The sequence below is a fragment of the Panicum virgatum genome, chromosome 9K (assembly GCF_016808335.1).
Source record: "Panicum virgatum strain AP13 chromosome 9K, P.virgatum_v5, whole genome shotgun sequence".
NCBI lineage: Eukaryota > Viridiplantae > Streptophyta > Magnoliopsida > Poales > Poaceae > Panicum > Panicum virgatum.
Genome location: NC_053144.1, coordinates 59,948,971 through 59,976,347, shown reverse-complemented (window position 1 = coordinate 59,976,347; position 27,377 = coordinate 59,948,971). Strand labels below are relative to the sequence as shown.

The following is a 27,377-nucleotide window of genomic DNA, read 5'->3' as shown; positions in this document are numbered from 1 at the left end:
CATAGAGCTAGGGAAGAGTTTTTCAGAGTTTCGTGTTCGTTGGGTGCGGAGAGATGCAAACTCGGTGGCACATGTATGTGCTTCTACGATCTCTGCATTGGAGCGGTCGTTTTTTTGGCTTGATGTAATTCCGGACTGGCTTGTAGAGCTAGCAGCCGTGGATTGTAATAGCCCTGAGAATGAATGAAAGCGCTATGATTAAAAAAAAAAACGAACGGATGAGGTGAGCACCTTAACGCGGTGGTTGAAGTTGAAGCCTTTGAATTCTGAAGAACCCATTAAAATCGCGTGCGCGGAAGGGTGGACTGGATTTTAAAACGGGCCCCCGGAGGGGCGGGCAGGATCGCACACGGCACGGCAGCTGCTGCAGCAGTCTGAAGTCCCAAGTCTCCAACGGAAAGCACGGGACCGGTTGGGCGCGCCGAGCCGAGCCGAGCCGAGCGCTGGAGTCGACTCCCCCCCCCCCCCCCCCCCCCCCCGGGCCACGGCCTCGCTTCCGTCTCCCACAATCCAAGGAGACCGAGCAGGCGGCGGCGGAAGCAACCCGTTGGGGGGCGGCGGCGTGGAGTCCTGCTTTGCTCGCTCGGCTCGCCGCCGTCATCCGCCGGCCGGCGAAGCGCGGAGGAGGGGAGGTCGGTGGGGGGTTGGAGAGTGCGGCGAGCAGGCGGGGAGATGTCGGACGCGCTGATTAATGGCCTCGCGGGCGCCGGCGGCGGGATCATCGCCCAGCTCCTCACCTACCCGCTCCAGACCGTACGTGACTCCACGCCTCGCTGCTAGCCTTGGCCCTGGATTGCTCGGTTGCTGAAATTTTTGGGGATTTCCGCGGCGCAGGTAAACGCGCGGCAGCAGACAGAGCGCGACCCTACCAAGCCGGCGTTTAAGGACGGCGCCGCGCGCCAGTTATACTTGGTCCGCCTCCTCCCCCCCCCCCCCCTTCCCCGTCCCAAATTTCGAGTCATCTAGCCCGATCCGGTTCTAATGCTGCCCGTGATCCCTGATTTCCCCCCTCTGCTGTGGTAGGTTGTGAAGAGTGAGGGGTGGGAGCGCCTGTACGGCGGGCTCATGCCCTCGCTCGTCGGCACCGCCGCCTCCCAGGTTGGTTCGCTCGTTCGTTTATTCGCCAGCTTCTTTCTTCGTTTGTGAAGGTTGATATGGTTCGGAATCCTAATTGGTTGTGTTACTGTCAGGGTGTCTACTACTACTTCTACCAAATATTCCGGAACAGGGCCGAGGCCAAGGCCCTTGAGCGATCCAGGAGAGGGCTTGGCGATGGGTCTGTCGGGATGCTCCAATCTCTCACTGTCGCTGCCCTGTCTGGGTAAATTGGAACGTAGCTGAGCACCTTACCTAGGGAGCATTGCATAATCACTTGTTTTCCCTTCTTTTCAAAAAAAAAAACTTGTTTTCCCGGGCACAGTTATTGTCACTTGTGTTCTTATCAACCTTATGTGCTGTTGATGCTTAATTTGTCTCGTCCTTTTGCAGCTGCGTCAATGTACTGCTCACAAACCCAATTTGGGTGGTTGTTACCCGAATGCAAGTAAGCATATGTTTCCTCTCCGCTACCTGCTTTTAGTGGTGATCATCTGCCAACACATTTGAGTACTAACATTTTATTCTTGCTTGCAGACTCACAGAAAGGCCAACAAACAACAAAGCCCGCAGGGTTTGACATGTGCTCTTGACAAGGCCATGGAAGCTGCTATTACTGAAACCACCCCTTACAAAACTATCGATGTTGTAAGTACACTACTCTAATTATTTTTCTTGTATGAGGAGATACTTTATTTATACAACCATAGATTGCATATTTGCACATCCTTAATGTTTGTTCTTAACTACTTTGGGGACGATCTTCTTTAACTTTCCGCAAGTTGTTGTATCAGAAAGGCGATACTTATCCCTTAATATATTCTGATTCAGGGACAGTTTCCCAATTATTTCCATCCTGAACACTTGTTTTACTTGTCCCTTAATAGATTCTGATTCAGGAACAGATTCGCAATTATTTTCATCCTGAACATTTGTTTATGTTTTTCACTTACACTATGATGAATATTGATATTTAAATTTGCAACTGATAGTGCATACTTATAAGCTGGTTATGTTTTTTCTTGTTGATTACTCTTTCTGCACTTCTAATTGGTCACACAAGGCTGGGTACAAGTTGGCAATGTTTTGAATTTGGTCAGGTATCAGCCTGTTTGTTTCAGAAGGTTGCTCCCTAATTTGCCATGGTGAACAGTACAGAGCACTGAACAACCAACTCACTTCTAGTGCTGGTATCCCATGACAACATGCATCTGGCTTGAGCTGATTGAAAACAAAGGGGCTTAAATTTTGAACTACGAATAAATTATGTTGAACCAAACACGCTGTAGTGGTGGTGGGGTAGGTGTTGCGGAGTTGGAGGTCTTGTTCTTCTAGTTCTTGTTATTTTGAACTGCTTTGACAAGGCGGTGGAAGTGTGAAACTAACTTCTATGACCTGCAAAATAACAGATGCGGTATGGATTACAAATACACAATGATCACTTGATCAGTGAAAACAAAATGATTCCTTTTTACATGTGGGGATGGGTGGACATGTAGAGGGCCATGTTTGATGAGTGCTAGAGGAACATGAGAAAGGCAAAGAGTAGTGCAATACATTAATTTGGGAGATGGTTGTTTGACCTGGTCTTACCTCCAGTTTCAGGAACTGTACAAAGAAGCTGGAGTGTTGGGCTTCTGGAAAGGGGTAATCCCAGCTCTTATTATGGTAAGCTACTAACCCTTTCTGCATCTTATTAGTCTTATAATGGCGAAATTTCTCAATTTTATCTGTTACTAGGTTAGCAATCCTGCGATGCAGTTCATGTTGTATGAGACTCTTCTGAAGAAGCTGAAGAAGAGACGGGCCTCTAATCTCAAGGGAGCTGATGGTCTAACTGCTCTTGAAGTAAGCTTTTGTTTTTTCCAGCAGGAGGAATTCCCTCAATTGATTTCTTAGGACCAAGACCAATACCAGTTTCCATTGTGATCACTTGCCATATTGGGGCTTGAAGCCCTGGATCTACTGTAGAGAATAGAGATGTCTTGAGAGATTATTTGTCTGGGACATATATTGGTCCTTATTTTATTCACACATTGTGTCGGACACAATTCGGCACTGTCATGTATTGTCTGCCATATTATACTAGTGTTTCCATTTGTATGATACAATTCTAACTTCACGTTGCAAACATCCTTGTTCAGATTTTTCTTCTTGGTGCTGTTGCAAAACTTGGTGCAACTGTTGTTACATATCCTCTTCTAGTTGTTAAGGTGATTATTTGGTGTATTGAACTATTGATAATAGCTGCAGCTGTCCACTTGCAAATTTGCATACATGTTCCAAACTGAACTATATTTTTCCCTGCAGGCAAGACTTCAGGTGAAGCAAAGGATTGACGATGACAAGAGGCATCGGTACAAAGGTATGTAGTTTATCGCTACCATTTTCTATAATGGTTTTCTATCTTTTGTCTTTCCTGTTGCTCCATCAGGTAAGCAGTTTATGTTTCTTGGTGTTACTGACTTACTATTGAAGACACTAATGCAAATTTATTGCTGTTGGTGACCTGCTACTTGAGATCTTAATGCACCATCTCTTTCTTTCAGGTACATTTGATGCGTTCACAAAGATGGTACAGTATGAGGGTCTGAAAGGCATGTATAAAGGAATGGGCACAAAAATTGTGCAAAGTGTTTTTGCTTCTGCTTTGCTTTTTATGATCAAGGAGGAGTTGGTGAAGGGTGCTCGATTATTGGTTACTGGTAACATCAGTCTGGTTAAGAAATTACCATCAAAGCCATCAAGATAAATAGGTCTTTGCAAGTGTTAGTATACCCTGCCCATAGATCCGATTATTATTCACATAAATCGTAGTCGACAAGGGATGGAGCTCGCCTCTGTTAAGAGAGATCCAATTGTAGGTTCCACAACAGCCAGTATGATTCTTGTAGCGAACAAAAACTCTATATATTGGATAGATCATTTGTACCATTTATGTAAAATGTATTCTGGAAGATTTAACAGAAGGAAATAAATAAGCACGGTAATTAAAACTTCAATCATCTGTTCTAAATTCATGAACTTCTTTTACCTTATGGTTTATGCAAAGGTGTCAGAAATATATGGAAACCAACAAGCTTGACTAGGCCAGGATTCTTGGTTTTTTTTTGTTTTTTTGCTTAACCCTTAATATATCTTATTGAGTAATTGTCTCATTCAGCATGTATTGCCCTGAGCCTCACGTGTCAAACAGTGTCAGCAAATTGTTCTCTATGATATCACCCTTTTTGTGAATCCATATAATTTGGAGAGTGAAATTACAATGGAAATTCTTTGTTTCAGCTTAAATTTAGCCAAATCCAAAAACAAAAAGTAGCGCGACTAGTCACTTGGCGTGACCAATTAAAATTCTGAGCCTGAGACAGTGTGCGACTGTGGCGTTGTGGGCTTTCGTGGCCTTTGGGGGTGTGGCCGGACGTGTGGATAAAGAGATAGAAGAGGCGGCTGCCGCGGCAGAGCCGTCGTCCTCGCCCCTCCCCGTCCCCAGCGAAGCCAAGCCGGCACAATGCCAGGCGCCGCCGTGGCCTCGCCTCTCCTCCTCTCGCTCTCCTCGTCCTCCTCCCCATTCCTCTCTTCCCCATCCACTTCCTTCCTGCCGCCCACTTCCTCCGCTGCCCCGCACTCCGCCGGCAGGACCAAGGCGGCGGTCTCCGTCCTCCGCGCGCTGCGGGCCGAGGCGGCCACCCTCCCCGTGCTCTCCTTCACTGGAGACAAGGTCGGGGAGGTCACCCTCGACCTCAAGTCCGCGCCGCCCTCCACCGCGCGCGCCGTCGTGCACCGCGCCATCATCACCGACCGCCAGAACGCGCGCCGGGGCACGGCCTCCACGCTCACCCGCGGCGAGGTCAGCGGCGGAGGGAGGAAGCCCTACCAGCAGAAGAAGACGGGGAAGGCGCGGCGCGGGTCGCAGCGCACCCCGCTCCGCCCAGGTGGTGGCGTCGTGTTCGGCCCCAAGCCCCGCGACTGGTCCATCAAGATCAACCGCAAGGAGAAGCGCCTCGCCATCTCCACCGCGCTCGCCAGCGCCGCCGTGGCCGAGGACGCCTTCGTCGTCGAGGAGTTCGACGAGGCCTTCGCGTCAGGGCCCAAGACCAAGGACTTCGTGGCCGCTCTGCAGCGGTGGGGGCTCGACCCCAAGCAGAAGGCCATGTTCTTTGCCACGGAGTTCGACGACAATGTGCGGCTTAGCGGCAGGAACATCGGTTCTCTCAAGATGCTCACACCCAGGACGCTTAATCTGTACGACATCCTCGACGCCCGCAAGCTCTTCTTTACTCCTGCTGCCGTAGACTACCTCAACTCCAGGTATGGAACCAGCGCTTCTGATGACTATGATACTGACGATGAGGACGATGCCGAAGAGGAGCAAGAAGTAGTAGAAGAAGGCACAACAGTGGAGGCGGCTCAAGGTACATCGCTACACACAATAACGTTTTGCTTTGCTGATTTCAATGCACAGCTTGATTAGCTGGGCATTATGAACCCTGCTAGTAACTGCTATCCTTTCAGCTAATATACATGGCTAAACAGGTAGCAAGGAGCAAATGGTAGTGATACAAAGCAGTAATGATAATTGAATTAAATCACCATTGTTCAGGAGCATTAACATTTCTGTCCACAATGTAATTTTGTTACACTTTCTATAAAAAGTTCGGGCAGTAGATAGCTTGAGATTTTAATAGCACAAAGATTTAGCTGAAATTAAATTTTTTATAACAGTAGCCACTTACCATATTTCTCATTTTTCTTTTTCAAATATTTTGAAAATGCCTTCTCATTAAGATCATGTAACACTGAGCACATTGCACCTAAGATGGGGTCAAGGAGGGGTTTAGTGATGTCTGTTAAATTGCAACCAATTGATAATGTTGCCGTAAGATACCATAAAGCTGAATTATGCTCTGAATATTTCCCCAACACCTTTTCTAGCCTATGGGCTCTGTTCCAATTTTTCATGCTGGATAAAGGCTTCTAAGATTTTTTTTTTTGAAAAGATAAGATTTTATATCATAATGCTCCAAGACAGATATGAAATCCTTCTCTCAGCATAGTCACATTCTTCCCTCTGTATATAAAGGTCTACCGTATCTATTTCTGGTACTGCACTCTACAGAATAGCTCTTTGCCTGTTTCTTCTGTATGCTCATTTTACAGTAGGTGTACAGTAAACAGGCATCATTTTACTTTTAGGTTCAATGCTTATGCATAGTTCTAGAACCAATAAGTAGACAATTATTTCATTTGGTGGTGTCAAATATCATGGACGTAAGGTGCAGTGTAGTTGGGAATTTAGATCTCAGCATGCACAAAACGGACTTAAGGTTCACCTTTTCTCTTTAACATTAGTAAAATAAGGGCTAAGATGGTGAAGCCTTGTTGAAGTATCTTCAATTCTTCCAAATGTGCTAATGTTACCTACTCAATTGTTGAATTTGTTTGAAAGGATTTGTTTCTCAGAACCTTCGTTTATGTAATTCTCAGATGTGACTGAAGAGAGCGAGGCAGATGGCAGTTCCTAGGTGAGGAGGTGTAGATCTACAAATTTTTATTTCTTATTTGTTATGTTACCCTTGGGTGAGCACGAATTGTTCGGGAATTACCTCCCTAACGAGGAAGCCTTTTGTCTGCTTTTATTCTAAGTTGATAATGTTCTCTCACTAAAGCAGTATATTATATTTCCAAACTTACATAAGTACATGTTGTCAATTATCAGGTTTCAACTTCTGCAGATACAGTGTTGTGCATCTGTGCTTGCAATAACTGACATTAGTTAGCTGGTTACCGCCAGTAGGTGACCAAAATCCTTTTTAGGTGCCTGATCACTGAAATTGCTTACTTATTCTGAGATGCGGCCATATTTTGTCGGCTGTGCATGGGCAGTTGAATAACTGGGTTTTTTGGCTTCTGAAATGAAACCTGGGCCTAGAGCATAACGGGCCTAGATATGGAACCTGAAACTCAGCCTGGCTCAGCTGCGGAATTTTCTTAGCCTGGTTCAGTATAGACGGCATGCCATTTTTCTTAGATTTACTTTGGTAAGGATCTTGAATTCCTAGCCCAATGAGGTTAAGGGTAACACTGAAATATCTTATCATGCACACCTGGTCTTCCATGGTTTTGGACTTAGGCTGCAAATGGAGAAACAAAAATTTTGCTAAGGTAAAAAGACTTATCAGTCCCTCCTATTTCAAGCCTACCTAAGCAGTTTTATCACCCGTTTGCCAATTTTCTTGACATTTGTATCCCCTTGGAGTGTGTGGCCAAAGCTCAGTCCTTCCATAAAACGCAATCGTCGTTTTCAGTTGCATTTTCGGTAGATTCATCTTTTATCGGTCAGTTCTTAGCTGTTGCTGATGCTCGATCTAACTTTCAGCTTTCTCCATCCGTTGTGCTTTTTCAACTAGGTTCATCTAAATTATCGCTCGATCTAACAAGTCGTCAGTGAGATTACGACATGCATAACGGTCCACCATCCGCTAAGGTCATCACCGGAAAAGAGGAGATTCTCATCTAGGTTTTGCACAGGATACTTTATAATTTGCTCATCTTTTGCTGGAATAAAAGTACTATTATCCATTTAATATTAGGCCACTACGGACGAAAAGCTGGCAAATCATGGAGGTGGCACCTGGCCACTGTGTTTCTGCCCATTATTTTTGGACTAATCAGGAAGATTGATTGGTGTTGGTGGTTCCAACTTGTATCTATTAAAATTGGTTCTGTCGCTGGGTGGTCTCTCTTGACCTCCTTTCTCTTCAAAAGGAATCGTTTGCTACTAGTGAGGGGGGGAAAAAAGGAAAAGCTTTACCACTACTATAAGCCTATACTAGTAGAGTATTAACCGAAGTATCTGCGATCTGGCTATGGTACATTTCTGAATTTCTGATGCATATGTGCGAGCGTGACTTATGCGGTTGACAGTGCAACATACTGAAGACGCACCCCCGTGCCGTGTGCTTTTCGGCAATTCTGCTATCTCGGTGTTTGATTTTCCTGCGGGTCTGCAATCCGGCTATCTGGTGTTCAATGTATTTATCCTAAAAAGGTTTGTAGATGTCACTATCATCACGGGGCATTGACTCCCTCCGTCTACGCTCGGGCAATGTATGCTCGACGTCGATGATCACGGGCCCTGTTTAGTTCCCAAAAATATTTGCACAGTACTTCACATCGAATTTTTCGACACATGCATAAAATATTAAATGTAGTTGAAAAAATAACTAATTACACAGTTTAACTAATTAGTACGAGATAAATCTTTTAAGCCTAATTAGTCTATGATTGAATATTATTTGTCAAATAACAACGAAACGTTCTACAATACCAAAATCCATACTTTTTCACCAACTGGCTCCTGCTTGAAATTATGTTGTTGTCCTTGTGCAAACTTATTTGCATCATATCTGCCTGATATCTGGAAGTACTTTCTTAGTAACTAGACAACCAATCCTCTAAGAACTACTGTAGATGGTTTTTTAATTAAATAAAAATAAACAAATAAACTAGAAGATGATCATCCTCTCAAGTATCTTATACTTTGTTTTCAGTATACCAACGTTAAGTTTTGAAAGCCTAAGCTAATGTATTCAACGATGAAATTTGTTTTCAGCCGGAGATAATAGCACGCTAAAGCAGCTCATTAACACTTCCCTTTAATTTGGTTTGGCACTCAACTCAATTCATGGTTTGTCACACCGGAGCTCACTCAATTCCTGGTCTGGCAGACTTTGAGGAAATGGTAATCACCTACTATTTGATAGATTCGCCTACACAGTACAGGTATACTACCACAAGGGATGTGTCTAACACAAGGGATGGACCTATCGGTAGGCTTAGGGCACGTACAACGGAGCGCTGGCCGTCGCCTGGTGACTGGAAATTTTGCCAAAACCCCCCCAGTTCGCTACAGTTAATAAAGAGAGATAAGGTAGCCGTCGCGTGGGGAGACGACGGCAAGCGCTCGTGCTCCAGGCGAAGACGACGGCTGGCCGCGCATTGTACGGGGCGTCGTCTCCTCGTCAACACCGCACGGATCCACTGCACGCGCTAGCTGAAGATCGCGCGCCAAATCTTCCACCATATATGTTTTGTTTTTGCCATTTTCCCCACCTCGACAATCTCCGCCGCTCTTGCGTCCGTTCGTCGGGAGCTTCCCCTTCCCTCTCCAGCGATGGCTAGCAAGATGGCATCGGTTTCGAAGAGGAAGTATGTGGTACCTTCGACGAGCAAGGCGACGGGAGCGGCGGCGACGAGGGAGGCGGTTGCGGCGGCGGCGGCGGCGGCGGCAGCGGCGGCGAGCAGAGTTGCTCGTGGAAGCGGCGCGGCCCCAGCACGCAACCCTCTACAGGTTCGATTCGTCCTAAATCCATGGCAGATGGCTTGATTCTTCACCACTCCATGTCAAATGAGGCTACCCAGTTGGAGTTGGCGCTGTTGGCTCCTTACATGGCAGATATGGTGGCTCCATTGGTCCAAGATCCCCTCCGTTTGGACTTCAATCCAGTTGGGATCCTCCACGGTAATCCAGAAGCAACACCATGGTATATAGAAATGATACTCATGTTAAATCATGGCTGCATACATACAAGTATTAATAATTTGTACAATCAAATAGACAGCAACTATCTGTAGGTTGTACAAGCTGTCTATTCAGCCGTCTGCATTGTAAATTTCAAAAAACTTATAGACATACATGCCCTTAAAAGATCTAGCGATGGAATCTTTTCCCCCAAGGTCACGATCTAGTGGTGGATTTCAACTCGCAGTCTGTGCGGTGCCGTCCTATCATGTGCCGGTTTAACGGCGCGACAGCGACTGTGCATGTCACGGCCCCAAATTTCCAAGCTCTGACCGGACAGTAGGGTCTCCGGCCCGGACGGTCCGCCCTCTCACGACCTTATCTACTTTTGAGCTGCCGTGTTTCTCTTTTTCTCTTGCTTAGTCTCGTCTTCTACCTCCAGCTCGAGCCGAACGGAGAAGCAGAGTCACCATCGATCCGAATCCACGAGCTCCACCCCCATGGTTTCCAAATCCACCACACCCAGGGACTCTCCACCTCCCTAGCCCCCTCCATGGCCCCTCAAACTCGAGCTCCGACCACCATCTCGTCGGGAATCATAGATCTCGCAGCCGCCAGTTCAAGCTCCGCCCGGACTCGACCTCACCATGGAACTTCATCGTCCGACCACCGTTTTCACCACCCAACGGCTCAAATCGACTGTAAGCAACCTCCTGAAGCTGAAGCTCTCCACGTTCCACCACGTTCTCTAACTTTCCACGCTCGTTTTTGTGCCTTGCCGCCGGTCGGCACCACCTTCACGCCGCCGGCCATGCTGGGCTCGCCTTCTGCATGTACACCACCCATGGTTTGGTGAGCGCAATCTTGTAGATGGTGTAGGGGCAGTTCTCTTTGCTGGCGATAAGCTCCACCGCCGGAACGCGGCCATGCCGCCGCTAGCTGAACCATACGCCGCCTGCCCGCGTCGTGTCGAATTTCTGCACTGCGGACGGTCCGCCAGCTATTCCGCGGACGGTCCGCCAGCTATTCCGCGGACGGTCCGCCAGTGATCTAACTTAGTATAGTAGGTCCGGGTGTCTGATCATGCTGAACTGCGGACGGTCCGGCTCTTTGAGTGACCGGTCTGACCGGTGTAGCCATTTGTGCTGATGTTCGATTCCGATGAAATATCCGTTCATGCATACCACTTCGTGCATATCATCTCATCATATTATTTCATGCAATCCGGGCATCATGCATTTGCACATGTAGCATTCAGGCATTAAACCTAGCATCATGCTAATTCTTGCATCGCACTAACGCATGTATTTCATTCATGCATTATAGTGACTGAACTGTCGAAGAACGAACCCGTGGAGCCCACCGAGTCCGTTGAGCCCGTGCCTGGAGTCCAGTTCGTGATCGAGCCCGAAGCTAACCAAGGCAAGCAGCTAAGCATAATTCCTTGCACCTATTTAATTTGATTATTTTAATTATCTCACCGGGTAATATTGGGTATATATATATATTATGTACGTATGTCATTCTTGGACCCATTTTGATGCATTGTCTTTCCTTGATTTGTTTATCCATGTCCTTGTCACATATTAGTCAGTTAATAACTTAATTTGACTAGATGCTTAGCCCTGCTTAGAATACTCACATTGCTTACTAGAAAGAAATGGTCTGGAGAATCACACTTACCGATAATCCTTGATCGCACTGGTTCGGTTTGGGTGGTGATGAAGTGGTAGTACCGAGATTCGAGCGGAATGGTAGGGTCTAGAGAATGAAGTCACATGGGCATAGTCCGCTTGGATCGATTAAGGACTGAGTTGATGCCATCGGCCTTGAGCACCTCTTCGTGCTACCACATATCCAATATAATGGTACGAATGAGCCAATTATCTTCTTTAACTTGATCATTGATGTACAGTCCTAGATACGAGGCTAAGGGCTATGCAGAGAGGTTTAGAGGTGTCCCCCCGGGTGGACCTATGTATAGGAAAGTTTAGAGATGACCCCGGTGAAAACTAAGTCTCTACTCGTAAGCTATGTGTGAAAATTTCAATGATCGAGCCATGTTGGAAACGGTTGACGCGAGTACCCCCTTATTCAATTTTAGCCGGTTGGGTGAGGCGCATGGTCCTTGCGTCGTGTGGGTAAAATTGTACACCCTTGCAAGGTTATAATCAATTCGAATTGCCGCGCTCTCGGATATGAGTAAACTCTTGGTTCGTCAAATTCTTCATAGAGAGTTTCGGTATTGTTGGCTTTGGATTCATGTCATATCGAGGATCTATTATATATTATGTTACTCTCTTAATCAACTAAAATTGTTTGGGGTTGGGCAAGATTAATTAAGTTGGCTAGGTGATAGTCTAGACAGCTCATGCTTATGCAATAATTACTTAACTCTAAAGCCTTTACTTGAGACTTTGCATGATCCTTATTTATTTAATCGCGTAAGTCTTGCGAGTACCTTTTGTATTCAGGTTGCTTTCTAAACCTAGTTGCAGGTGAGTCGGAAGTGGTGTTCGGTCACTTCTACCCCGCCGATCCTGGTGCGGGGGAGGAGTAGGTCGTTGAGGCTATGATGGTGTCCTTGAGCAAGACATCATCATCGTAGTATGTTTTTATCGTAATCGAACTCCGTGAGAGTATGTAAATGCAATAAACTCTAGGTTTCTGTTTAATATGACTTTTGTGAGCCCAAGGCTTGTAATGGAAGTTAGTTGAACCCTCCTATATCAAACTTGTAATATTAAGTGTGTAAAATTGCTCTTTTGTGGATTATCGGCAATGTATGTGCTTGTATAACGGTACGTGTGCTTACTTCTGGGCATGTGACAAATACGTATCGAGACTACTGGGTTTGTTCTCGTTCTAGGTGAACTGTGTTGATTAAGTGCCTCTAAGGTGTGGATTAGCACGTGGCGTGTCAAGAGACGGACACGTGCTAGCCCTCATCTTAAAGGATTAATCAATAGTTTCACTTAAAACGAGTGAAAATTGGGCGGCCCTGTAACGATCCGGCCCGGGAGAACATGTAAGATTTACTCTACACGTTGAGTAAAACACACCTACTAAATAACTCTCGTGCGCTTTCGTCCTCGCTTCGCGCAAAAGGTTCGAACCGGAGTTACTAGCTTCCCAGAGACCGGCTATTTAAGCTGGTTCGGCTCCCTCACCGTTTGCAGTTGGGACTAAAAAGACTTTGCCGCTGTGCTACAGTAGCTGTGTGATACAGTAACCCGCGCGGCCCAGTCGGCCCGTGGGCCGTGGCAGTGCACGGCGGCGAGCTTCCCCCGTGCCCTGCCTGGGAACTGGGAACTGGGAACCTTCCCGTTTCGGGCTCGGGGACGCAAGCGCCCGCGCCGATCCCCTCCCGCGCGTGGCGGCGTCAGGCGTGCCTGGAAAGCGCCCGCGCCGATCCCCACCCTTTCGAGTTCCAGGTTGCAGACAACCCGTTCGATGGAATGCCGCACCAAGCTGGGGTCCTTGCTTCGGGCCAACGCCGCGCTCCGCGTGGTCCCACCGGGCAACCACCGCGGAATCCACTTCCCGCCTGGTCCGACCTCGTCCGACGACGACGAACAGGAGCGGGCCCCGCTGTCGCGGCGCTGGTTCCGCGCCACCTACGCCCGGCTCCTCCGGCACGCGGGCTCACTCAATGGCGTCGACCACGAGGGCGGCCTGCCGCGACACGCCGCGACGGGGTCCCTCGTGGCCTGCCCGCACACGGCCGCGCGGGCGGCGCACTTCGACGCGCTCGCGGGTGAGTTCGTCGCGGCGGCCGCCGCCGCGAGCCGGGGCCACCCACCGCCGAAGATGAAGGAGACGTCGCTGAGCTCGCTGACGCGGGTCTGCGACGTGCTGGGCGTGTCGGCGCAGCGGCGGAAGAGCGTGCGGCTCACCGTCTGCCCGCAGGTGACGCAGCACCACGTCTGGCGGGGCGCGCTGGAGGCAGTGCTCGGGGACCTGCAGGCCGACATGGCGTCGCTTGACGGCCCGTCCCTGGCGACCCAGATGGCCGAGCAGATCGCGTCGGCCTGCACCCGCTTCTTGTCAGACACCGCCGACGCGGCGGCGTCCTCGACGCCGTCCTGGATGCGCCCGACGCCGTTCAAGAAGCCGGCGGAACCGCCGCCTCCGGCCAAGAAGTGGCAGGAGGTGCTGGACATGTTCGCCGACCTCGCCAGGAGCCTGGAGACCGACGACCGGCTCGCCGGGCATGCGCAGAAGGTGGAGGCGATGAAGGAGGGGCTGTACCAAATACGCGACGTCGTCATCGAGCGCGACATCGCCTTCAAGGAGGCGCGCCGGCAGGACTGCCTGGTGCAGAGGAAGCTGTCCAAGAGCCTGGGCCACTCCTCCAGGTGCCTCTACACGCTGCTGCTCTTCTACCTCTGTGGCACCGTCCGGGACATCGAGGTGCACGTCGGCAGGTGCGTGTCCGACCAGGGAGGCAGGGATGTCGCCGTTCACGCCGCCAAATTCATTACTGGCGGTGACGAATTGGCGGTAAGGGGCAGCATCAAGCAGCTGAGCCGCACTCTGGGCGTGTTCCGGTTTGTCTGGGACGCTGCCAATACTGAATCTGATACTGCCAATGACAATGGCAAGGATGGTGTTGTCAGGAAAAAGAATAAAGTTTCAAAGGGTGTGCTGGAGCTGCAAGGGCATCTCTGGGGCTTTGGTGTTGAAGAGAAGGTGGTGACATACAGGGGAGATGTGTTCCATGTGCATCAGATCCAATTACCCTGAAGCCCTTTCTGCAACACATCTTCTGCAAAATCCAGTCATACGGGAGAAAAGCGTAAACAGGTGCGATCTGAATTGCTATTCTTTTTTACTAGAGCTCTTCTCTGAATTTGTACAAAGGCGATGCGACTGCATCATACATGCAGAAAGGGCGAAACAAAAAAAAAGGGGTTGGGGGGGGGGGGGGGGGGGTATTACTTCCTTTTGGAACCTCTACAATCCTCTTGGGGAATCAAAATTTTGTGTTTTCAACTGAGAGATTTCTAGCCATGGGTCTGTGAGACCGCTGCTTGGTCGCATTGGACAGAGCGCATTGTTGATAGGACTGTAGTTTGCTGCTCCAGCTGAATAGGCTGGGTGAGTAGGCGATGGCAAGCAACTCCGGTTGGACTGCCTATACTGCCGTAGCGGGCTAGAGCAAGGAGAGACAGGCAGGGACATATTCATCCGCATATTGGGTGGGTTGCTGCACATAACAATATCTCTGTTACACAATGGAACAGATGTAATTTCTCATAACTCAGACAGAAGGAGAACATACATAGCTGCAATCCTGCGATTTGATGTTGAAGGAAGGGCGGCGGGGGTGTTGGGCCTGGATGATGAAATTGCAATGCTTGTCTGCGCCTGAAAGAAAAAACATATCGGTAAGAAATTATGAGAACACATTGAAATTTGAAAAAAAAATGATATACATAACATATTGTAATAAATTGTGTCCATATCTACAGTTCCCGTGCCTGGAGCCATCGCCCGCCGCCACCTCGCTCTCTGAACTCGTCATCCGGCCAGCCGGGCTTGCGATGAGGCCGTTACCGTTCGTCGGGAGAGTTTCCAGCCTCCGAATCACGAGCCAAGTATGGCTTCTATTTGCAATTTGCGACGCCTCTAGACAGAATTTGGAATTTCTGTGTACTGGTCACTTTGACTCCAAATATAGGTTGCTTTAGACTTAGTGACTCTCCTATAAATGCAAGTTGATGCAAGATTTTTAGCTACTTCTTTCCCTATAGTACCCTCTAGTCTAAATAGCGATGTTTCGGGAGTGACCATTCCAAACGTTGATTATGAATTATTTTTTACGTGTTGAGTTTTGAAATTTTGATATTTGAAATGGTACGAACATATTTCCCTCAAAACATGTTTCATGATAATATGTTTTACAAATACTTCATCCATTTCTTTTTATAAGGCATATTAAGTTTTGGAACAAAATAAAAATGTATCTTTGACCATAATTAATTACTCTTAAAAACTATCACAATTCCTACCAAGCATGTATACAAATTAACTAATTATTGATAAAAAAGTATTAAGTTTGGTTTTTCTAAAGTTGTAGTGCACCTTCAATTTTGAAACGAATAGAGTATATTAAAAAAAAAGATGGTGTTATGTCTCGGAGATCTGTCTGGCGAGAGTAATATTACTCTAATATATATGTGGGGTATCTTAAGTCTAAATAAAATACTACCGTACCATTTTATTGAGAAGAAAGAAAATGCAAATATTGGTTTACTTTTCTTTTCATAAGGCACTAGGGCATTTGAAATTTTTTGCCATCACCAAATCTTCTGCGAGTTAAATTTACCTAAAATCCATTGCATTTCAATTTTCAAAGCGTATATACTCTCAACAAATTGATAAAATTCGAGGCATCTTAGTAGCACGTTAGTCTTAGAATTCTACAGTCTACTATGTACTCCTTTATTTTTCTACATACTCCCTCCATACTTAAAAATGAAAGTCATTTTGCACAAAATTTGGGTCAAACAATAGGAATGTAAATCATGAATAACTTTTAATTTGTTGGATTTCAAAATACGAAAACTATATTAATAGATTTATCTTGAAAATAGTTTCATAAAAATATAAATATATCATTTTGAGATAAATATTTTTATAAAAATAAGAAATCAAAGTTATGTTTGGACACCGTGTCGCTGTCCAAATTAAAATGTCTTTTTTTTTCAAGTATGGAGAGAGAGTAAACTATAGCATCACCTCTGACACCCTGAACTCTTGGTGCCTCTTCCAAGTGGCAAGGATGAATTTCATCGCTTCTCTGCAAAATTTCAAAGCAAAATTTCAATGGTTGTGGTGAGTTTTGTCGAATTAGTGGTAGTGAAGCATTTGGCGCACATTGCAAATGTTCTAAAACCACTTGTCTTTATTTACCTACACAAAATAGAACATTTGCTAAAAAGGGGTCACATCTCAGGTAGTTTTTCCCTCCTCTCCCACACCTAGTCACCACGACCGCAGCCTGCGGGTGACAGCCTAGCCAGAGGTGCTTAAGAATACCCGTATTCCCCGTTCAACCGTGCATACTTCAGCCACATGCGCGTTGGCATTGGGCAATGCCTAAACGTGACCAGGTAACGGGGAAAACGAGACGGAAATCGCTGCCCTCTCTCTTCCAGGGGTGGGCTCCGGCTCCGAGCGCTGCGGCCGCGCGCCCGCGGTGAAGAAGAACGTGCGGCATGAGCCCGTCCACGAGCACCCCCCGGCGTCCGGGGACCGCGCGCTGCCCAGCGCCCCGCTCGCCATGGAGCAGAGAACAAAAACGTGCTCGCTCCTACGACTGCGCCCGTCTATTTTGAAGCTCTCGGGCTCTCCAAATTTAGCCATCGAGCCTCGCCTTGCGACGGAACCCTCTCTCCCTTCTCCATCCTCCGCCAGTCGCCGCATAGCCGACCGAGACCGGCCGGCCGGCGTTCAGGATCGGAGGGCCGTGATGAGGGTCACCGCCACCGGCCACTCGGCGACTTCTCTTTTTGCGAGCGAGGAAGATAGACGACGGCGTGGCGGCGGACGAACGCATGGTCGGCCGGGGTGCCGGCCGGGTGTCGCGCCATTGCGTCGCGTCCTTCCGCTCCAAACAAGTGTGTTCTTGTTCTTAATTTAATTTTCGATTCTTACCCAGATCGATGAAGCGAAAGTCATATTTGGTGCCATCGCCCTTCTGAACTCTTTTGTTCATGCGAGTTCGGCTACCGTCATGTGTGTGAATGCATCAGGATATCGAGAGGACGTTCCAATGGGACGACAGGTTGACGATAACTAACCCAACGATGTTGACACCGGCCGGCTTGTTTATGTAACGACATGGCCGTCGTCCAATAATATGCCTTCCGGTTCCAGGTTCGTTTCCTTTCCTAGCTACCAAATCCTATCGCTTTCATAGGAAATGTTTTAAAATGTGATTTTGTTGGGATAACCATGTATGTATATGCCTCGTCAATGCTATCATAGCTACACTTTTGAGGATTATTTTTTTTCTTCCGAAACGAGCACTTTAGGGGATTGCGCCACACGGATACATTGCATACTTTGTTCAAAGGTTGAGGGTCAATGCTGCTGCTGCCAGTAGCCCTGGACAAGCCAGGTGCATGCACGCATCGGCATGGCGTGCAGCCATTTCTCTTAGAAAGGAAGGCTACTCGTCCAACCGTGTGTGAGTGCAACTTGAGCAAGAATAAGAAAATCGAACACTAATCTTAATAACTTGCTATACATATTGAGCAGCAATCATAACATTTTTTCTGAATATAAGACATGTAATGTACAATAATAAAAATCGCAACTTTTTTTTTTATCGAAGTCAGCAGGGGAGGCTCTTACCTATTTGTTTCTCGCTCACATAAGAAGTCGAATCTAGACATGTTGGATGCTAATTTGGTGCTCTAACCAATAAGATAGAGGTCCTTTCGCATAATAATTACAATCTTACTATAAAGGATCTTAGATATAACTAAATTACACAACAGATCGCGATTTTTATATCCAAGTCCAACATAAATGGTCATCACTTTCGAGCTTAATAAACCACCGCAAGAGATGAAGAATACAAAGAATATGGAATAAATGGTCTAGCAGAAAATAAAATTAAAAGATTCCAGATGTGTAGAAGAATGTAGCCTTAAGGTTAGCCTAGCACGTGCACAAGTCTATAAACGACTAGATGACTACTAACCATTATCTTCTGTTCAACTGGAAGATCAACTAGGTGCTGCTATCAAACAAGCTAAATAACTTAATGGATCTTCATACATTCGAGAAAAAGGAAAAAAAAACTTAACTAGGGTTGTTTGATCTAGGATTTTTCCTTTTCTCAAATATGAAAGAGAGTTATGTACCATTACATTTTATTTAGAAGAACAATAATAGAAGTACACAATCACTTACACCCTTAGCAACTTGCATATGCCAAAAAAGTGACCAACACTACGTACTCTTTTTTTAGGGCACCACCACCAACACTACGTACTCAGCAATGTATTAAAAAGTAACCAACACACATACGTAAACGCTCACAGACACTGCCAGACCTTGGGAATGCTCGGTGAGGTAATACCAAACAGATACTTAATCATCATGGCACTTTCGAATTGTCCAAGCCAAACAGCGGCTAGCAAATTCACATCGTTTTCTAGCTAGCTAGCTTCTTTTTCTCGAAATATTGTACAGATGCAAACATTTATACACTCATCCCTATAAATATCACACGAAATCCAAGCTAACTTTGGCGACTAGCATGTGTCATGCTGACCAAACATGTCTTATCTCTTTATTTCCCTGGATCACCTTAACTGCAGTGATAGCAACCAAGTGAGTAGGCAACCTCCTAGGCTAGTAGGTGGGCCTGCGGTGTTGTGCAGTTGTACATACTTGTGCAGGTGTGCATCCAGCCGCTGAACGGGCTGAAGCACTAGATAACTCTAAGAGTTTTATGACCCGTATATCAGTTATCACTTACGTTTCAAAAAACACTACCAGATAACTCTAAGAGCGTTATGACGTGTATATTAGCTATTACTTAAATTTCGAGCTGGAAGTATTAAATAACTCTATGAGTATTATGACATGTACGTCAGTTATCACTTTACGTTTTGGGCTGGCAAGCACTAGACATTTTAAGAGCGCTAGTATACACCAGTTATCACATATATTTCAAGAAACACCAAATAACTCTAAAAGTATTATGGCGTGTACGCCAATTATCACTTACGTTTGGGACGGACAAACACTAGATAACTCTAAGAATATTATGACGTGTACACCAATTATCACTTACATTTCGGGCTGGTAAGCACTAGATAACTTTAAGAGCACCATTGTACACTAGTTATCTCTTACGTTTCGAGAAGCACCAAATAACTCTAACAGCCTTATGGCGTGTAAGCCAGTTATCACTTGCATTTCGGAGCAAGCACTAGATAACTCTAAGAGTATTATGACATGTACAACATCTATCACTTACATTTCGGGCTGGCAAGCACTAGATAACTCTAATAGTATTATGACGTGTACAACATCTATCACTTACATTTTGGACTGGCAAGCACTAGATAACTTTAAGAGCACTAGTGTATACCAGTTATCACTTATGTTTCGAGAAGCACCAGATAACTCTAAGAGCATTATGACGTGCACGCCAGTTATCACTTGCTTTTCGAACTGGCAAGCACTAGATAACTCTAAGAGTATTATGACGTGTACAGCATCTATCACTTGTGTTTTAGACAAGCACTGACAACTTTATGAACACTATGGCGTGTACACCAGTCATCACTTACGTTTTCAAAAGCACCATAGATAACTCTAAGAGAGCATTATGACGTGCAAGCCAGTTCTCACTTGCGTTTCAGGCTGTCAAGCATTTGCTTAGATAACTCTAAGAGCATTATGACGTGTATAATAGTTATCTTTTCCTTGTGAACTAAACCATACTTCACAATATTGTTTTATGGAGGAGAAAAGATGCCAAATTAATAGTACCTGGGTATAAAATTAGCATATTTAAATTTACCGTGTGTCTTTTAAGGACATTACATACTTAGCATATACCTTGTTTTACTAAAGAAAAACTTATGGACACACAATCGTGTATCATAATTCATAAACATTCCTTGTATATCTATCTATCTATTTTCAGCTGGCACGGAGACATGTCACGGAGCTCTAATAACTCTGTAATACTGTGAAAGGCAAAAAAAAAATCCGCGACCCCGACCCCACTTGTCAGGCGGGCCGGACGCATCGCGTCGCCTATTGATGGTCATCCACGGCAGCAGCGACGCGGGTGGCCGCCCTCCTCGCGCAGCCGCACACCGCCCGGAGAAAAAGGTCTCACCGTCACCTCGCCCCGACCGGAGCCCCTAAATTCCCCACCCCTCCCTTTCCCCTTCCTCCCCACTCCACTGCGCCCCCACCCCTCCTCGAGCCATCCCCATCCCCATCCCCCGTGCAAATCCGCAGGCCGCAGCGAGAGAGGGCGAGGGGGGAAACAGATCAGGTGGCGGCGGATCGGTGGCTGGCTCGGCTCAGCGCCCTGCGGCTGGCGCGATGGGCGGCGAGGCCGAGGCCGGGGAGCGGCAGCTGGGGCGGGTGCTCAGCTTCGGGATCCCGGACACGGCGCTGGGGCTGGTGATGGGGTACGTGGAGGACCCTTGGGACCGCGATGCCATCTCGCTGGTGTGCCGCCACTGGTGCCGCGTCGACGCGCTCAGCCGCAAGCACGTCACGGTCGCCATGGCCTACTCCACCACGCCCGAGCTCCTCTTCCGGCGGTTCCCGTGCCTCGAGTCGCTCAAGCTCAAGGCCAAGCCCCGCGCGGCCATGTTCAACCTCATCTCCGACGACTGGGGCGGGTCGGCGTCACCGTGGATCCGGCAGCTCTCGGCCACCTTCCACTTCCTCAAGAAGCTCCACCTGCGCAGGATGATAGTGTCCGACGACGACATCAGCGTTCTCGTCCGCGCCAAGGCCCACATGCTCGTCTCGCTCAAGCTTGACCGCTGCTCCGGTTTCTCCACGCCCTCCCTCGCACTCATCGCCCGCTCCTGCAAGTAAATCCCCCTCCCCCCTTCTGCAATTAACTTATTACTACTTCATCTACAGTTACCCGTTCCGCTTAAAAAGAAGTCTTCGGTCTCACGGATGTTTTCTAGAGTGTGGATGGATAAGGTCCCTCCCCCTTAACAAGAAAAGAGAAAGTGTGCATTTAATGTGTTGCCTTTTCATGATGCTGAACATCTCTATGAGTCAAACCTAGAGAATTATAGGATTTCAAAAGGAATTAGGAAACTGTGATCTTTAGTTCCATTTGGTATGGATTCCTCTATTTCCGCTTTGCTTGGTGGAGCTTAGTTCTGGAAGAAAATAGAAGGGAAATTTGTCCACAGGACACTGTGAAAGCATGATTTTGTGTAGAGCACACCGCCAAACTCGAATTTGTTCCCAGCACACTGCGAAAGAGTCATTTAGTCTACCACACACTACATCCAATAAACTACTCATTTTCAACTGAGAGGTCAGATAAAAAGACAGTTTTGCCCTTTGCCCTCTTCCTCCTCGCTTCTCCCTCCCGCACCTCTCTCTCTCTCCATGGCCGCGCCCTCCTGCTTCCTCCGCCGCCCCCTCTCTGCTTCGGCCGGCGGGCCGCCCCGCCCCCGCCCCCTCCCTGCGCCGGCCGGCGAGCCGCCCCGGCCCCTTCCCGCGCGGCGCGGCCGGCGAGCCCGCGGCGGACGGCTTGGCGGGGGCGGCCCGCACCTCTCTCTCTCTCCATGGCCGCGCCCTCCTGCTCCTCCCGCCCGGCATGGCCGTCGTCCTCCCCCATTCCATGGCCGGCGCGCCTCCTCCGGCGACGCGCGCGCGGGCCATGGCCGCCCCCCGCCTCGTCCCCGACCGGAGCCGCGGCGGCGGGGCTCGAGCTGAGGTGCGCCGCCGCGGGGCGCTGCCGGCGCAGGCGGAGCGGCTGGCGGCGGAGTTCGGGGAGCGGCGGTGGCGGGACAGCGGCTCGGCTCGCCCCCTCCCCTATTGCTCCCTCCTCTCGCGCCCCCCATGGTGGCGTCGGTGGTAGAGGCCGGCGCAACCTCGGCGCGCGAGCGTGATCCGGCGGCGGCGGCGCTCCTGCGTCCTCCCTGGCGGCGGGATCCGGCTCGCTTCCTCCTCCTCCCTCCGCCTCCCGCACTCGCGCGGGGCAGGGCCCCCTACTCCGGCGGCGGCGGCCGCTGCGCGGAGTCTGGCCCCATACTCCGTCGCGTCGGCCCGAGACGGCCATGGACGCCGTCTCCGTCGAGCACGGGCCCGGAGCAGAGGGTGGCCGCCGGCAAGGGGAGCAGAGGGAGGCCGCCCGCGCACCTGGGGCGGGGCCGCTCCGCCGCGCTGCGCTCGGGCCGCCGCCGGGGAAGGAGCGGGTCCGCACCTCCATGGGAGAGGGAGGGAGGAGGGCGCGGCAGATCTAGCCGCCGGCGCCATTGACCCGTCATGGCCGCCGCCCCTTGGCTCGGCGGAGGGGGAGGAGCGACGCCGGAGAGGGAGGGAGGAGGATGGCGCCGCTGCGGCCGGCCTCACCGCAGAGCCGTGCGCGGCGAGGGAGGAGGGAGGAGGGGAGAGGAAGAGGATGGCAGGTGGGCCCGGGGGCAAAATGGTCTATTTACATCTTCGTTCAGCTGAAAATGATTATTATAATTGCTATGATGTGTTGCAGACCAAATCAAGCATTCACGGTGTGTTAGAAACAATATTGAATTTTGTGGTGTGTTACACACAAAACTACACTTTCACAGTGTCCTGCAGACAAATTTCCCAAAATAGAAATAGACCATGTCAAGAGGGGGGTGTGTATGATTCGTTAGGAGAACCTACATTTTAGATTTGGGCTCCGCATTTACCCTACCATGTCTGTTGTCATGTGCAGGAAACTGGAAACACTGTTCCTGGAAGAAAGTGCAATTGCTGAGAATGAAAATGATGAATGGATTCGCGAGCTTGCTACACACAATTCTGTTCTGGAGACATTGAATTTCTTTCTGACAGATCTCAGGGCATCCCCAGAGCATCTCAACCTCCTCGTGCGCAATTGTCGAAGGCTGAAAACTCTGAAGATTAGCGAATGTTTCATGCCTGACCTGACTGGTTTGTTCCGCACTGCACAAACACTACAAGAATTTGGTGGTGGTTCATTTGAAGAGCCGGACCAATCGGTGGTGAATAGAAATTATGAGAACTACTATTTTCCCCCTTCACTGCACCGCTTGAGTTTGCTCTACATGGGAACAAATGATTTGCCGATACTTTTTCCATATTCAGCAGCTCTTAAGAAGTTAGATCTTCAATTTGCATTCCTTAACACAGAGGATCACTGTCAGATAGTTCAGCGCTGCCCAAATCTGGAAACCTTAGAGGTATTTCGAATTATTGTTGTACATACTTCTATCTTTCCTGATTTAAAAGTTGCAAAATGAATACATTTTAACTGTGCTGTATTGATGTTCTTTTTTTCTATTGTAAAAAAAAAAGGTAAGGGATGTGATAGGGGATCGCGGATTACAAGTTGTTGCACAGACCTGCAAGAAATTACAGAGGCTCAGAGTAGAAAGAGGAGATGATGACCATGGAGGTCTTGAGGATGAACAAGGTAGAATTTCACAGGTTGGAGTTATGGCTGTAGCCCAAGGCTGCCCTGAGTTGACATACTGGGCAATACATGTGTCAGATATCACAAATGCAGCTCTAGAGGCGGTCGGTACATTCAGCAGAAATCTCAATGATTTCCGCCTTGTCCTGCTTGATAGAGAAGCGCATATAACAGAATTGCCACTGGACAATGGGGTCCGTGCTTTGCTGAGAGGTTGCACCAAACTCCGAAGGTTTGCATTTTATGTGAGAGCTGGAGTCCTAACCGATGTTGGCCTTGGCTATGTTGGAGAATTTAGTAAGGGCATTCGTTACATGTTGCTTGGTAATGTTGGTGAGTCTGATAATGGAATTCTACAGTTATCAAGAGGCTGCCCAAGCTTGCAAAAACTGGAGCTAAGGGGTTGTCTATTTAGTGAGCATGCATTAGCCATGGCTGCACTCCAGCTTAAGTCACTGAGATATCTGTGGGTGCAAGGGTACAGGGCATCTCCAAATGGTGCTGATCTTATGGCTATGGTGCGCCCCTTCTGGAACATTGAATTTATTGCCCCAAACCAAGATGGACCTTGCCCAGATTTTAGGAAACAGATTCTGGCATACTACTCCCTTGCTGGAAGAAGGACAGATTGCCCTCCATCGGTAATTCCACTCTACCCAGCATTTTGAGTGTATGTACTTGCTTCTTGCCAGACTGATTCTCATGGTAAGTAGAGTTCCATTGCTTCCATTATCGGCGAAGTCAGTGGTTCCTGTTCTGCCAATTGATGAGGACATGAGGACATTCCATTGCATAGAATCCCAAAACTAAGCTTTAAGCAGAGCAGCCAGCTTGAGGAACTGAGTGCTCTAGAGATTACTGAGAACAGACACTCACACCTGAAGGCAGCACTTGTGCATCAATTTATCCAAACTGGCAAGTATGGACATGTGAACTTTCATTGACTAGTTTTGGTCAAACAATTTTGTAATAATGTGCCCATGTTTGGTGTATTTGATCTTTTTCAATCTTTAAGTTGTATGCCGATGTATTGCTATATTGAACATGTATGTCAGTTAGTTGATCTACAGTGGCGTGCTGTGATTCCATGAACAATGCTTATATTACCCATGATATGGATTTTATCTCAATACCTTTCTGCTCTACAGTCTGACTTACTTTCTTCTTTGGTCTTATGGGTGGCTAGACCATATTGCTCCGCATCTGATGTGTAATCCTGGAAATCCTAGATTATGCATGGTTATGCATACTGTCGTGGTGTGCAAACCTACAGCCGGGTGGCGTAGTGCACCCGCATAAACTCATAGGGTGAGTACTCGGGGTCGCTAGGATTAGCCCAATCTAGATGTAAGAACACGATGAACACAGCAGGTTTAGAGTGGTTCGGGCTACCGGAGCGTAATACCCTACGTCTACTGTGTGTTGTATTGCTTGTGCTCTCAAGAGGTTAAGAACGGGATTGTTCGGAGTGAATCCGATCTAGTATCCAGAGAGTCTCCCCCCTGAGTGTGCAGTGAGCGCCTTTCTTTTATATCTCAAGGGAGACGCGTACATGGCCGTTGAGTCCCCGACAGGTGGGCCCAACGATGTTGTATAAAACAACATACTGTACAGACATTATGGTGTTGCAGGCGACAGAGATCTCATTCCTGGATTTCCTTGCTCTGCCCGTGGGAATCTTCCGTCCGGCATAGCCATGTCCTGTCTTGTCGAAACGGCGCCAGGGCATAGCTTGCGGCGTAGCCTGCAGCGTAGCTGAACGGGCCGTGTAGCTTGCGACGTAGGCGGTATGATGAAAGGGTGCCGTGCCGTCGTATCCATTTAATGCGGCAGACGTGCTCTGCGCGGATGCGGCGCATGCGGCTGCACTGTGTACCTCGGTAATATGCGGTCTACAGTGAGGCCTGACAAAAGCTGCCCCGCGTGCCGCGGCGGCAGAGCACGCCTCAACCACCCGCATTGAATGCGGTGGGTGGGCGAGTCTTCCAGCGGAAGACTCGCGCCCGCGCCTGCGCCTGCGGGACACGTGGCGCCCCCGGACCCCGCCCCGGCGGTATATTGGTTCTATGCGCGTGGGAGGTCCTGACAGACGCGGAGAGGTCCCGGACCCCTATGGGGGGTCCGAGCTCTCGGCTGTTGGCGCGGAGCTTCCCCTGCTCAGGGACACGTGGCGTCACCGGACCCGTCCCAGAGCGGGGAACGGGTCTGGGGCCGTTGGCCCGGTGAGGTAAGAGCCTGACCCCCTGGGGCCCGGCTGCTCCGCCCCTTAGGGCGTAGTTATGGATGACTACGCGAGTCCTGCCTTTCTGCAGTAGGAGTGGGTATCCCTGCTACAGGGTACCGACAGTAGCCCCCGGGCCCACCTAGGGAAAGGCGACGAACCCGCAGGTGGGGCCACTACTGTGATCTGGCTCTGCATAACTTGAAGCCTCTAGCGTTAGACTGTGCGCGCTGCAGGAGTCTTGTACGGCTTTAACCGTCCATCGGGTTCCCTACTGGCCCATCACGACGCAACGGCTCACTGACTCAAGGCCCCCACGCACAGTAGTGTGCCTAGTCACGCGTATGTCGCTCGGCACAACTGCCGCCGGGGTAAAAGGAATTCTTTTCCGCCAGCGCGGTTCCCGAAAGGTCTGACCCTGTCAGCGCTCGTACAGGCGCATCGGTTCGGCTTCCGCCTCGTTCCGCGCGCGCACGCGACGGTTTGAATCCCGCATTTTCACACCTTCGTTTGTTACCCGCCTCTCCTGACAGGCGGGCCTGGGCCCCCTTGTCATGGACCGGGCGGCTAACACCACGCGTGAGCGTCGCTTGGCTTCCAGCGACGATTTCAGGGCGCGCCGGATGGATCAGACTTCATAAAGGGCCGAACCGCATACCGTAGTTACTTTTCCTCATTCGCCTTCTTCCTTCCAAACCTTTGCGCCCCTTTGCCTTCGAGACTCCTCGCCCCTTGCTCTTCTGCGCAGATTGTTCCTCGCCTCCACAGCAAGATGGCGTCCCTCGTTCGTCCCCGTCGTTTCCAAACCGAGGCGGAACTGAACATGGTGCGCCGCCTGCTCGGGTGGAGTCCACAGGCTCGGTTCCCCTCGGCGATCTGCGCGCCGGGGAATTTGTGTTGTTTATTTCGCACATTTCCACCGGCGTGGGGCTGCCGATTTCTTCGTTCTTCCTGCTGCTGCTGGAGGATTTCGGCCTCCAGCTCCATCATCTCACACCCCACTCCATCCTCCTGACGTCGATCTTCGTCCACCTATGTGAGATGTTCGTGGGGGTGCGGCCCTGCGTCATTCTCTTCCGCCACTTCTTTGTCCTGGTGAAGTCCGGGAAGAGCAAGGATGAAGTGGGGGCGTACTACTTCCAAACGAGGAGCGATCTGCAGACGCCCTATATCCCCGAGCTTACTGGCAGAAAGTGGGAGGATTGGGGCAAGGACTGGGTGATCGCCACCACCGAAGCCAACGAGCGCATCGCCATGCCGACCGAGGGACCCGCCTCCGACCGCCAGTCCTGGAGGGCCAAGCCGTCCCTGCTGCCGGCGTTTGACCCCGTGCTAAACAAGATCAAGACGCTGGCGGAGGGCGGCCTCACCTCGCT

The 27,377-nt window shown here is 49.1% G+C and overlaps 4 protein-coding genes across 8 annotated transcripts; all 4 read left to right on the top strand.

Annotated features, from left to right (window-relative positions):
• Positions 1 to 343: 343 nt before the first annotated feature.
• LOC120652914 (peroxisomal nicotinamide adenine dinucleotide carrier-like) lies at positions 344 to 4,097 on the top strand. The gene is made up of 11 exons (XM_039930865.1): positions 344 to 753; positions 835 to 912; positions 1,024 to 1,098; positions 1,191 to 1,321; positions 1,489 to 1,543; positions 1,633 to 1,743; positions 2,695 to 2,763; positions 2,836 to 2,943; positions 3,240 to 3,308; positions 3,406 to 3,460; positions 3,645 to 4,097. The coding sequence occupies exons 1-11, from the start codon at positions 673 to 675 to the stop codon at positions 3,845 to 3,847; spliced, it is 1,035 nt and encodes a 344-aa protein (XP_039786799.1). The 5' UTR covers positions 344 to 672; the 3' UTR covers positions 3,848 to 4,097.
• A 380-nt stretch (positions 4,098 to 4,477) lies between these two features.
• LOC120652915 (50S ribosomal protein L4, chloroplastic-like) lies at positions 4,478 to 6,826 on the top strand. Its single transcript, XM_039930866.1, has 2 exons — positions 4,478 to 5,507; positions 6,580 to 6,826. The coding sequence occupies exons 1-2, from the start codon at positions 4,604 to 4,606 to the stop codon at positions 6,615 to 6,617; spliced, it is 942 nt and encodes a 313-aa protein (XP_039786800.1). The 5' UTR covers positions 4,478 to 4,603; the 3' UTR covers positions 6,618 to 6,826.
• A 3,082-nt stretch (positions 6,827 to 9,908) lies between these two features.
• Positions 9,909 to 15,478, top strand: LOC120652913. 5 transcript variants are annotated; one of them, XM_039930860.1, is made up of 3 exons: positions 9,909 to 10,317; positions 10,943 to 15,006; positions 15,091 to 15,478. In XM_039930860.1, the coding sequence occupies exon 2, from the start codon at positions 13,070 to 13,072 to the stop codon at positions 14,360 to 14,362; it is 1,293 nt and encodes a 430-aa protein (XP_039786794.1). In that variant the 5' UTR covers positions 9,909 to 10,317; positions 10,943 to 13,069; the 3' UTR covers positions 14,363 to 15,006; positions 15,091 to 15,478. The 5 variants fall into 5 exon arrangements, with proteins under 5 accessions (XP_039786794.1, XP_039786798.1, XP_039786797.1 ...); XM_039930864.1 differs by lacking the exon at positions 9,909 to 10,317 and having other exon boundaries at positions 12,130 to 14,119; positions 14,236 to 15,006; XM_039930863.1 differs by lacking the exon at positions 9,909 to 10,317 and having other exon boundaries at positions 12,136 to 14,422; positions 14,888 to 15,006.
• A 5,037-nt stretch (positions 15,479 to 20,515) lies between these two features.
• On the top strand, positions 20,516 to 24,918 carry LOC120652912 (coronatine-insensitive protein homolog 2-like). Its single transcript, XM_039930859.1, has 3 exons — positions 20,516 to 21,207; positions 23,061 to 23,547; positions 23,663 to 24,918. Exons 1-3 carry the CDS (start codon positions 20,705 to 20,707, stop codon positions 24,446 to 24,448), a joined length of 1,776 nt encoding a protein of 591 aa, XP_039786793.1. The 5' UTR covers positions 20,516 to 20,704; the 3' UTR covers positions 24,449 to 24,918.
• Positions 24,919 to 27,377: the final 2,459 nt, after the last annotated feature.

Excerpts from the sequence above, each read along its gene's own strand:
- LOC120652914 (XM_039930865.1), top strand. The coding sequence starts at position 673 with ATGTCGGACGCGCTGATTAATGGCCTCGCGGGCGCCGGCGGCGGGATC. Across the intron at positions 754-834 it reads TCACCTACCCGCTCCAGACC|GTAAACGCGCGGCAGCAGAC; the intron begins GTACGTGACTCC and ends TCCGCGGCGCAG. Across the intron at positions 3,461-3,644 it reads CAAGAGGCATCGGTACAAAG|GTACATTTGATGCGTTCACA; the intron begins GTATGTAGTTTA and ends TCTTTCTTTCAG.
- LOC120652913 (XM_039930860.1), top strand. The coding sequence starts at position 13,070 with ATGGAATGCCGCACCAAGCTGGGGTCCTTGCTTCGGGCCAACGCCGCG.
- LOC120652912 (XM_039930859.1), top strand. The coding sequence starts at position 20,705 with ATGGGCGGCGAGGCCGAGGCCGGGGAGCGGCAGCTGGGGCGGGTGCTC. Across the intron at positions 21,208-23,060 it reads CTCATCGCCCGCTCCTGCAA|GAAACTGGAAACACTGTTCC; the intron begins GTAAATCCCCCT and ends TGTCATGTGCAG. Across the intron at positions 23,548-23,662 it reads CAAATCTGGAAACCTTAGAG|GTAAGGGATGTGATAGGGGA; the intron begins GTATTTCGAATT and ends TAAAAAAAAAAG.
- LOC120652915 (XM_039930866.1), top strand. The coding sequence starts at position 4,604 with ATGCCAGGCGCCGCCGTGGCCTCGCCTCTCCTCCTCTCGCTCTCCTCG. Across the intron at positions 5,508-6,579 it reads AACAGTGGAGGCGGCTCAAG|ATGTGACTGAAGAGAGCGAG; the intron begins GTACATCGCTAC and ends TGTAATTCTCAG.